The 12,170-nt window shown below is 34.7% G+C and overlaps 1 protein-coding gene and 1 long non-coding RNA gene across 2 annotated transcripts in view; one reads left to right on the top strand and one right to left on the bottom strand.

The window, feature by feature from the left end:
• The window catches only part of ADGRA3 (adhesion G protein-coupled receptor A3), a 54,075-nt gene that overhangs the window by 18,587 nt on the left and 23,318 nt on the right, over positions 1 to 12,170 (bottom strand). Inside the window, exons 4-8 of the mRNA XM_066995716.1 lie at positions 11,514 to 11,585; positions 10,570 to 10,641; positions 8,786 to 8,946; positions 7,186 to 7,399; positions 6,394 to 6,558 (exon numbers count right to left, since the gene is read on the bottom strand). Coding sequence (XP_066851817.1) covers positions 6,394 to 6,558; positions 7,186 to 7,399; positions 8,786 to 8,946; positions 10,570 to 10,641; positions 11,514 to 11,585 — 684 coding nt within the window. The remainder of the gene's footprint in view (positions 1 to 6,393; positions 6,559 to 7,185; positions 7,400 to 8,785; positions 8,947 to 10,569; positions 10,642 to 11,513; positions 11,586 to 12,170) is intronic.
• On the top strand, positions 3,623 to 6,890 carry LOC125182669 (uncharacterized). Its single transcript, XR_007162906.2, has 3 exons — positions 3,623 to 3,789; positions 5,784 to 5,859; positions 6,769 to 6,890. It is a non-coding gene; the product is annotated as an uncharacterized lncRNA (long non-coding RNA).

The following is a 12,170-nucleotide window of genomic DNA, read 5'->3' on the forward strand; positions in this document are numbered from 1 at the left end:
TTTTCTTCATTCTTTCATGAGGTTGCAGGTGGAGTGAAAAAGGTGCTCATACAATTACTAAGAACAGTTTACAGATTTTCTTATAAAAGAAAACAAGCCTACTTCATGAAAAAATTTGTATTAAAGCTATCTAAATAGTTGTTAAAAACACAGTAGCAAGCCCTGCAAACTTTCTGCTTGTCCTGTTCACATGCATCAGTAACTTCCCAAATGACTTCATTCGTATCAACACTAAACTGCAAAAAAACAACTTTCAAACTAATTCTGAAGCAATGGTAGTAGTATAACCACTGACTGATTTTGCAACCAAACATATACCAAATAGAAATTAACGTGAGAGGGAAATGTTCATAATGTTAAGTAGGAAAGGATTCCTTTAACTAAAGGAACAGAGAACTAAGCAGATTAAGGAAACCCGAATATTCTCCATTTTCTCTTCTGTAATTTTACTGTATATCTATAGGTGCATATACACAGATAAAAACAAGTAAGAATAAACACAAAGTTAAATTGCAATACACGTCTAGTGCACTGATCATTCAAAACCTAAGAACTGTTTCAAAGGAGATATAAGAAGATAAAGAAACCACAATTGAATTAAGCTGCAACACTGAGAAAGGCAAGGACAAGAAATGCCAGCCAGTCTGCCATGCTTCCTGCCCTCTCCCTATTAAGACATGAATAAAATATTGCTTACATTCAGAACACTAATGCTTAAAATTGAAAGCAAAACCACATATACCTACGATACAAAAAGCCAAATATCTCAAATCTTACAAGCTAACATATAAGGTGCAACTAAAACCAACAGCAAAAGAAAGCTTCATTCCATCACCCCAGGCTTTCTGTACCATAATCAAGTCAAGCCAAAGCAAGCTCTTTGAACAGCCTGAAGAACCAACACACTTTTTCTCAGTCTTAAGAATTTCTAGTATCTTTACACACAGCAGTTGTATACAAAACTCAAAAAAACATTTTTTTAAATATATCTGGACTGTATTTCAGTAAATGGCCAATTAATCACTGCTATTACCTAAATTAATGGATTTGCACAACATACCTAACTTTGTAAAAAATACACATTTCTGCATTTGAAGGAGACTGGAGTAAATACCTTGAAGAATATTCCACTTCAGGGAAGTAAAATGTAAGTAATATTACCAAAACACAGAAGTTGAATTCTAGTCGGCTCCATTTTCCTTCCTTATTTGTCAATTAACTTCTCATACCAAAGATGATGGGGATTTATCGCAGTCCTCTCTGATAAACAACAATTCCAGGGAATGGTTTATGATCAAATTGTCTTACATGATGCAAGGCATTAACCATCTCCAGTATCCTGAAAGTCCTCTCTATCTCAAACTCCTGTGAATTTCTAGTCAACTCCAAGAGACCACATCAAGCACCTTCAGCAGTGGAAGAAAAAGCATTGCAGGCATTTTGGCAGAGATTACGTTGGTTTGGTCAAAACAAGCAACTCACAAAATGATAGCTTAAAATGACAGAATCCTTAAAATGCATGAGTCATGACATCACCACAAAAATTCAAAAGTCAATAAGGAATCTAATGGAAAAAGATTAGACAATATAATTACAATAAACCAAAAGAGAAAACAAAGGCTTAAATTTTTGTGCATTTCTAACAGCTTGGCATTACAAGTCAATTCGCCATACTGCAGTGACATAATTGAGTTAAGATATGGAGACTTCATATGACCATCACCATAATATCTGAGTACTAGATGAGAAGAAAGGTGATTATTTGGGTCTTGTAGTACAGCTTCATTCAGCCTAGTACATACGCATTCAGAGCCTCAAGGGCCACTTCAAGAAACTAACGTAAGTGTCACTATTCAACCTATATCAGGAACAAAAACTTATGCCAGAATTAGGGGCAACAGAGGATGTTAAAAAGACAAAAAAAATAAGCAGGGATTGAAAATGCCAGCAATTATATACAGGTGTTTTATACAATGTAAACAATTTCAAAGAGTAGGTATAGATTCTGTAATTATTTATCATCTTATCTCCTGTAGAGAGGAAAAGCCAGGAGAAAGGACAAAATCTTCCTTACAAAAATCACAGCAGCCTTTGCGAAGTGCTGCAATCCCAGTTGCAAACTTAGAACAACATTATGTGTATCCTTGTAAGCTAACAGAAGTAATGGTGCTGGATCATGTCTGGACAACTGGTCGTGGACAGAGCAAGTTACGGATCTGCTGGGAAGCAAGGAAGGGAGTACAATATATACTAACCAGAACATGATAAACATTTCTAAGTCACTGAAATTCCTGCATGGGCAAATCAAAACATAGTCCAATCTGAGTAGATTTGGGGAAAACAAGTAAAAAGTTGAGCTACTTCCTACTTCTTATAGATACAAAAAGCCTTCAGAGGATGAAGTAAAAAGAAAACAAGCAGATAAAGGACAACTGAAAAATCAGCTAACACAGATACTGGATGACATGCAGGCCCATGAACACTTTGGGGAACACATCCAAAACGCAGTTTCCAGAACGCAAAGATTCAGGTTTCCAGAAACACTGACAGTGAAATTCCAAAATGCCATTTCCTTAACAAAAATGATCTTTTTTTCTTTTTTTAAATTAGGTTTCTACATCAATGACAGCACTTTTAAAGGTATATCTACATCTCTTTACACGCAATTTTTTAAAAGATGTATTTTTCCAAAGGCTTTTAAGTTGAAGCGTGGCTGCCTCAGTTTTGACTGAATATGCTGCATTACAGACTGAGTGCCGCGTGGTGTTATACTAACTTAAACTCCGTGGTCCTACCAGATGTTGTATGACATGACCTCCAAGAAGATCAGGAAACTATTTTAATTGGAAAATGGCATGTTCAATTCCTTTGCTCACTACACTCAGAACATCAGGAAAAAAAGAAAAAAGTGAAACAGCAGGATTCAACTAAGAAGCATTTTTTTTCCAGCAACAGTTTTAATTATTACATTTAATTACTACATTTCTAAGCAAGTATCATCGCTAAGCTATATATAGCTTCTGGAACTTCTGCAGCTGTTAAATGGAAAGAATTGAGTTTCAGTGTAACACTACTTCCTTAATTCAACAAAGATTATTAGATGATCACAAGATGATTTGTCTCTCTTCTCTTTGCACATCTCTAGACTTCCCTTTTTTTTTAAATGCATCTCTTTCCTTTTTGTCACCGTCCCTTTATTCCTACTGCATTTACTTTTCATTCATCTCCCTACAGAGCATTTTATCGTCTTTTACCACAATCTTCTCAAAAGACTGGCAACATCAGACAGTCATATAGCCAGTGCTACTTTTCCAGCAAATTTAATCATTTACAGAAACAATTTGCTAATAAAGCTCATACATTATTTATCTAATGATTCAGAAAGCTTTCCACTTAAATGGCCTGCTGTTTATGTCCAGTTTAAACTACAAAGCTTCCTGCCGTAACTTCACATATGCAAAACCAACAGAAATAAGCACAGTCACTAAAAGCACCTTAAGGGGAACTGAAGTCCTTTGCCCTCTTCCCTCCCCCATTCCCAGTACTCCACGTGCAAGTGTAAATTTCTCTGTAGCCCAGCAGTGAATCAGATAGGGGAACTGACTCCAGCTGTAGCTACGCTTCCTTAGTTCCCTGTTTTTCCTTAGTGAACGTTAATCTTAACTGTTCTCAGCCATAAACTGTTTCCCTCCCCAATACGTGCATGAGATGAGGTACTCTGCTCTTCCCTGAAGCAGGGTTCAAAAGGTGAACAGCGATATGAAATTCTCATCATGGAACAAAGGCTGCGTAAGTTTGGCTGCATTCTTCATTTCTTGTGAGCCTAAACTTGAATGTCTTTCACACTTTAACCAACGCTAGCAGAAGTGCACATTTGAACTGTATTAACTCTTACTTCATCACTGTTTATAATTAGGTGCTCAAAATTTATCATACATACATGAGAGTATACAGCTGTGGGGGGGAAATAGGATTCATTTATATTTAAGTACTGTAATTACATTTCACGAAGAAAAAGGCAGACCATGAGGTTATAGAAGCATCCTTTCTTTCATGCTTATTAAAGCTGTTTTGAGAACATTTATTTCTTTGAACAATATCTTTTAGTAACAATAGGTTTTGATACTGTAATTTCATTAGCTCACAGGTAGTCTTTTTTTATTATCACATCTTAGTAATTTTCTAAATTCAACATAATTATATTTTTAAGATTAATTTAACCTTATAACAGTTTTCAAAAAGATAATTCTTATATTTATGACAGAATTCTATCAACTACCAGCAGAAAATTATACCAAACAACACTTGAAGGATTTACTGAATCAGAAGCAATAGGTTATATTTTAACATACAAATTATATTTTCCATTCATTCATGGATTGTAATGTATTCTGGGATGTCTGCTAAGACTTAAAAGAATACTTATATTAAAAAACACAACAAAAGACATTCCCATGATGAAGACAGCTTTTACCTAATCCTTATGAACTCGTGCTAAACCATCATTACTGCACCAACTAAAGACAAACATTCTCCATCGCTACACTTTGCTCTCCCATCTTTGAAGGGATAAAAATCTAGCTGCCAATTCTGAAGCAGTTCCTCAGCTAAAATGACTAGCCAGTTCCAACTAAAAAACTATAAAATCAAATTCACCTAGGATCATTTACAGCCATCTGCTCAGAACCATTTTCTCACTAGTCAAAGCCATATTTCCATATGGTCTCAAAGGTGAAAAATTACTCTTTATTATTACTCTACCTAAACTACAAATGGAAGACTGTTATAGTGAACTCAGACACAGTGAAGCTTTTGATAAGCTGAACATTTCCTGATATCTTATTTCTTTTCACTGAATTCCAGAGGGGGTAAATCCTATTACACTGAACAGTCACTGAACAGCACAGGTTAATTTAATGGAAAACACTTTGAAATAAGCCTTTACCATCTGTTTTCACCTCTAATGGCAAATCAAAGAAGAACAATTCACACTTGTATCATAAAAAAAAGCATAAGTGATTTAAATAGATGTGTATGTTCTTTGATGAATACAGCATGCATCTGTTTGACTTTCTTCACCTTTTATCTTAAGCAGGAAGTTCTCATTTGCTAATGTAGTGCTCATCCCTGCATTAGGAACCACCACAGTGTAAAAGGAAGATATTCACATTGTTTCCTACATAAATAATTCATTACAACGTGAAAGTGAAACTCTTCAGTAATTCCAAATCGTCTCTGTGCAGCAAGTTGATCTTAATGTTTCTTCCCCTACTAACAGTTCCCTAGTACCCAGATGGCCACTACCTGTCTCCTCAAAAATGTCCAGCTGATGAACAAGAATTTGAACTCAACACAAATGTTCTCAGCCGGGACTTTACCTGAATTTTTGCTAAAACTGGAGGCCTCTTGTACTTGAAAAGCTTGTCTTCTCTCCCCCCACAAACTATGTCCTAGCATCATGCTTTAACTTGCTTTTAATTTCTTAAAATGTTAATGGTCTTAGATTATTTCTACATAAAGATGACTTTAAAGAACCCTAATGTACACAGGGAAAGGAAGAAAGCTTATAAATGTAAACAGATCAACATAGCCAAGCAGCATAAAGGAACATAAATGAAAATCGGTTATTACAATGTTAAGAAACCCTACAAACTGTAGTGAAGATATATGCTATGACATACACTAATTCTCAGCAGGAGCTACTGTAGGGAGGTACAACACAGAGTATTATAAAGGGAATTACCTTACATACAGAGAATCTATACAGAAGCTATCTGTTACAGCTGGCACCTCCAGGAGTAACGTGTTGTTAGAGTGACCAGCAGCAGAAAGATCAGAAAAGGGAAAACAGGTGAAGAGGTAAGAACAAAAGACAAAATACTCTGCAATATCCAACACAATGGAATATCAGAACTAGCACTACAATCCCAACAGTCATAAAAAGAAAGCAACATTCATATTATTCACTTGAATACTCAGAAAAAAACAAGACTATATGTTTCTTACATAGTTATTTTGTTGTATGAAAGCAGGTAAAGCTTTTAAAACAGAATGACAACCTGGTGGAAAACCCAATCCACCAGTATGCATTCTAACTCTTAACTTACAGCTCATTTTTAACGTTTTAATCTATTCTAATAATTTAAATTACGTATATCTGGATATCATACTTTAATTTTCAACTGTTCCAAAGACCTGAGTTTACAAGCTCAAAGTTTAGTATTTCAGTTGTGTGCACTTCTTTCAACACACACTAATCAAGAACAGCTAAAAATCCATTATATATCACTTACAAATGAACGTCCATTTAATTTAGGTGCCTTTAAAGCAATAAGGCTTGAGTTTAAAACAGAAGTAAATGGACTTTTTCTGAAAAAAATTGATGTTACCAACCTGAAATCTCCTTTATTGTTCACAACCCTCTCTGGAGGGCAGTATTGCGCAGAGCTTTCTAATACCACAATGTCTACTGTCCTTGTATTATTCCCACGCCTGGTTTGTACGTGGCAACCCCAGTTTCCTGTGGAGCCAGCCTGAATGTTTGAGATTGTCAGTGCACTGGGAAGACAAAATAAACAAACAAAAAATCCCAACAGTCTTGCAACAAGATTCACATCAGTTTTTACCAAAAGATGAATAAAGTACGGAAAGACAATGGAAGAAACAACCAGTTACATAAAACTGTGAGTGATCTTGTAAGATCACAGCTACCTATGAATAAGTGTACTGTAATTAACAATTTGTCTTTTTTTTTTTTAAATGATACAGATCTCTGATGGAGAACTTCCATATTACCAGTTGTGGTGTAGTCAAAAGGAAGAGGGAACAATTCATGAGTTCACTTGAAAACCCTGTTCTTGTAATTTTACTATCCTAAGACAAGTGTATTGTACCACAAAGCTGTTTTATGTGAAATCTGTGTGTGTGTGTCTGCGTGTGTGAGAGCTATGCAATCTCTAGAGCTCCCTCCTAAATAGTTAGTAACATCATACATCCATATCTTAAATTAACTGATTTAACTGTTATTATGTCCCTGCTAGGAAGTTTCTCTCTACATACACTCATTCTGTAAGGATATGAGAAAGCCTTACTGGTCATTGAAATAGTCACCAAGTCACATCAAGAAAGTGCTGGGGGGCTGAGGGGTAGAAGGGAGGTGGGGGAACACAGTTTGCAGGGATTTACCTTGCGATCAGTGAGCAGTTATGAATCATATTTTTTTCAACAAAAATACCCTGGGACTCATCAGTTTCTACTATCTTTCCATCTTGGTACCACAAGACTTGCATGTCTTGATCAATATACGAAGCCATACATTGGAAGGGTAGACTATCTCCTTCAAAAACAACCTGGCGGTGAGATGGAGTCATATAGAAAGATGGTAATTCAAGAGGAGGCTCTAGAATTCAAGAAATAAAAGCACAATTAATGGCCAGAAATATGTTTTATAAGCATTCTTCAGAAGACAAGAAAAAATTGTGTATCAATTATTGATTCAATCACATTGTAAACTACAGTTTGCAGAATTTATATGCAAAAAGCTACATTTGATGCATCAGAAATTCAAACTATATCCTTTTTCTAAATGTATATTCTTTTAATGTAGTACATTCCCTAAGTCATTTGCTAGCCTACATTCACAAGAATGAATATAAATCTGAAAGAAAAATATCCCTATGCATTTTATTTCTTTATAATTTCTCAACATGAATATTTGAAAACCATATATATAATATTAAGCTTATTAAGTTCATATTCCTCATCTGTTTGTCCTCTTCTCAGGATATCCTCTTCCACTGGCAGAGCACAACTGGTGCTTATGCCTGGCTGAGCTCCATCTCAGCAACTAAACTAGCCATGTGCTTCTCTAGCAGAAGTCTGACAAAAAAAAAAAGTAAGCCACCTCTATAAACATCTCAGTTATTCTGGAACACCATTGGCAAGCATACTGCAATTTACAGATAATACAATGCCTTTTTCCTCCTTTCCTAAAGCCATAGGACATGCCCTGAAAGGTTAGTTGAGGCAGATCTACTGTTAGGCACAAAACACTACCAAGCCAAAAAATAAGAGACTGAACCTGCCGAAAAATAATCTCAGTAGTTCAGTGTGCATTCTAGTCCGTCTCTAATAAGAGAAAACTTTACTACTTTAAGAACAACCCAGTGTAGTGGTATTCCCCCACCTTCTTAGATAAAGCTACTTTCTCACAAGTTTTTCTTGTATGTATCTTAATCACAGAACCAACCTGGAAATTATTACACTGACTCTCCCAACCCTAATTTATTTGCATTGGAGACTAAACAACAGTAGAATTATATATATACACACACACACACATATATATATATATATAAAATACCACAAAATAAAATCAATGATAAGATGAAGACCTTTCAACTTCAGACTTTGGCTTGGAATAATTTGTGTATCTGAGAAGGCAGATACCGGGGAAAAGAAATAATATCAGTTTCTGATTCCTCTCGTGAAGTTTAGATAAAAATCACTTAAAACAAGTATTAAAAGGAAAAGGAGTTTATCTCCAGGCATTGCCACTCATCCTTAATTTCTACAGACTAATATCAGTAATCAAAAACTTATTTCCAAAAAACAAACAACGCTGGACAAGGAATAAAACCAAGTCTTTAAAAACGCATCACTATTACCAAATTTCATACAAGTTCTGAATTTCATGGAAATAAAAAGTAAAAAAAGTCTGTCCACTAATATTAACACAGTAGCAAATGCATTAGAAAATAAAGTGTCAGTTGTCAGAAGTGCTTACCACAGGTCAGAAGCTCCTGCTTAACACCCGTCACCGTCTGTGACTGAAGTGATTTGGGATAGGCACATTTAGTTTCACGTACAGTTATATTTCTTTCTTTTAGCCACTGATGCATCCAGAGTATGTTGCAATCACAAAGAAGATAATCAGTCTGAAATTCTCTGCAATGCAAAACGAGTATTCACAATGACGAAATGAGACACTCAGAGGTCTGAAAGCTTTACAGAACAGCTGTAGATGTCTCTTGCAGCCGCAGACATGCTGTTGACAGATGACCAAATGCCACAACACAGCTGCATGGCCTCCTACCACGTATTGGAAGATACTCCAATAACTCTGCAAGCTCTGGTGTCACGTCAAAACCAAACACTCCTTGAGGAAAGTAATCCTCGCCGTAAATACGGATAACATCTAATATTTGTGTATGAAATAATTTCTAGTAATTTTTAAATAATGTGCCTGAATATGCATCACCATGACTTAAGAGCACACTTCACTGACAGAAGGTTTATTTAGCAATCAAATGCTTTAACATTAAAATCAACAGAAATATAAAAAGCATCCTCTTTTATTTCTCTTACGAGAGCCACCACTCACACAATTTTAACAATAGTTTTATTCTGCTTTATATGCAAATCACATAAGGCTTTCCATTGATTCATAAAATCTCTGTATATCTTAATACTTTCTACTAAAACAATATACCAAATTCCCAATAGGTGTCTGTCGTAGTCAGCTACAGAAAAATTGAGTCTGTTTGGAAACAGTTAAAACGGATCAAAATGAATCATTATGCCTATGCTGTTTTTTACCTCTGTTAAAAACAATTTATTTCTATTTTTGCAAATGTCTTGAGGATAGCACATCACAGGCTGAACACTTCAAACACTAAACCAACATTCTTGTCAAACTCCGTTTGGTCTTTGTTCGCAGGCATTCCTCCAGACATACATTTTAAATAGCAACAGTTATTTTCAGATTCTCTTGTCAGACCTGTGATGATCTTGGACAGCAGCCTTTTCATATACAAATTCTAGGAATAACAACTTTTTAACAATTAAAAGGAGCTGGAAGAGGGAAGGAAACATTTACCTTTATGAACGTCCTAGCACAGAGAGCCAACCATCATGATTACCAGGGAAAAATACAAGCTAGTCATAAACACTGATACTTTTTTTTTTTTTATTAACTGTGCTCCACACACAATTACAACTCATGAAATTAAAGTAATGATGTTGAGATGTAACCACTGTTATGTCTAACAAAAATATACCATTCTTCAAGATAAGACTAAGATTTTATTTAAACCCATTTAATCCTTTTTTAGTAAAAGGTGTATGACCCTATTTAATATGAAGTATTTATGTATGAATCATACATACAGAGTAAAACTTCAGAAGTCCAGAAGCTGCTATAGCTTTGTTCTCTCAGAGCTTTGTAACACATTGAACATTTTTGAAGGTTTTTCTATAAACACACAGAGTACTGTGTGCTTACATTGTATTGTATGTTTGTAGGCACATTTCCTATGCACTTATTCAGTCTTTAAAAAATGCTATTATGATGTTTAAAAGTAAAAAAGAAACTGAAGTACTAGCAAGCGAGAGCACTCACATTAATGTAAAAATCTCATTCAAAATCTGGAATACTGTGGAAGTTTTGATTTGGCTATTTTTGTTTCACACAAAAGGCCATTCCAAGAAAACACTGAAGCATGTTTTAAGAACGTAATATTTTTTTTTAAGAACACAAATGATCATTTTAAAATTAGATGCAATACTTACAGAGACTTTAGTGAACCAAGATGATCAAATGTTCCCTGTGTAAGTGTAGAAAACAGATTTCCAGAAAGATTTCTGAGAAATAGAAGTAAAATGATTTCAATTCATGCTCAAGAGATTAATGTGAAACTTACTTACAAAGAAGATCCCTCTTCAACACAGCATTATTTTTAAAACCTACAAGTAACTATTATGGTACACTGCCATAGTTCACAAGACTAAGATTCATATGAAGTTTGATAGCATAGCAAAAATCCCCCGATAAACTGTTCCCCAATACTTTTTAGCTGAGGAATTTTAAGATTGGGAACAAGGTTTGGTAGCATATTCTTTATTAAAAACAACTAGCACATACATATTCAGTATACGCTTCCAGAATTTTTAAAATAACTTCATTGTTTGCAGTGAATTGATGTTACTAATACGCTGTAAAAGTTTATATAGCAAAACTTCAGTGAATACTTCAAGAACATCCCTTTTTTTCCCCTCAAAGTCAGTGAAAGTCTGTAAGAAACATATAGCTAAAACAGAGTAACATTCAATAATCTTAAACGTTATTTTATTAAAATAAATAAAGAATATTTACAAAATATGCGAGAAAGACAACACAACAACTATACTGATGCTATGGTAAGAAGGCAAGGTCGTGTAAGCCTAACATACATTTGTACAGAAAGTATTTTTTAGTCTGCTACTCTTTTTCCCCACTATACTTTTAAAAGAACTAGAAAACAGTTGCAAGGGAGGCAGAGGACTGAGTAGTAAGCAACCCGCTGGTTGACCCCTGCCCTGCTCCTTTCTTTGTATTTTAAGCTTGCTGCTGACCACAATCAGGGCATGTCTTTCATGCACACACTTAAAACAAACTAGTCCATTTAAAACAAAGAACATTAACTTACGTGAGAAAAATACTTAAGTGAAATAATACACAATAAAATTATACTTACAGTCTAACAAGATTCACGAGTCCTCTAAATATGTCTGCATTCAGGCAGCCTATTCTGTTATTAGTTAGGTCTCTAACAATAGGAAAAAAGCAAAAATCAGAATAAACTATTTCATTTCAAAATGACATACAAGTCTGCAAACTGAAGTATTTCAACTAAAATTCATGAGTAATGGAACGTACCATATATACATTTAGTCTTTTTCAGCAAAAATCAAAATGTATTGTTCTATGAATGTATGCACATGCACACAGACTTCTTACTCCATATCTAAAGCAATAATGGTTTGCCTATATACAGTTAAAGTAAGCCTAACCTTAATATAAATCCCCTCAGAACAGGCTTGGTTTATGTCACTACAAAGCATATTTTTGCATTTGTGTGGTATATTCATGTGCTACTTCACTGATTTTTTTTTGGCCTGCCAAAGATATCTATACCAGTTTATTTATTGTATGCAGATATGAACATTTCAGTATTTATATTAATACATAAACATTACATAATTCACGAGGTAAATCTTAGACTTAATAAGGAATAAAAATTAAGCTTGCAAGTGCCAGAATTGGTCCTTCAGCTTTATTTTTGAGGTTCTTGAAAGTGCAATTAGCAACAAAATCTCCTTTTAACTGAGCCAGATTACCTGAACAGTGACAA

Source organism: Anser cygnoides, chromosome 4 (genome assembly GCF_040182565.1).
Source record: "Anser cygnoides isolate HZ-2024a breed goose chromosome 4, Taihu_goose_T2T_genome, whole genome shotgun sequence".
Classification (NCBI taxonomy): Eukaryota; Metazoa; Chordata; class Aves; order Anseriformes; family Anatidae; genus Anser; species Anser cygnoides.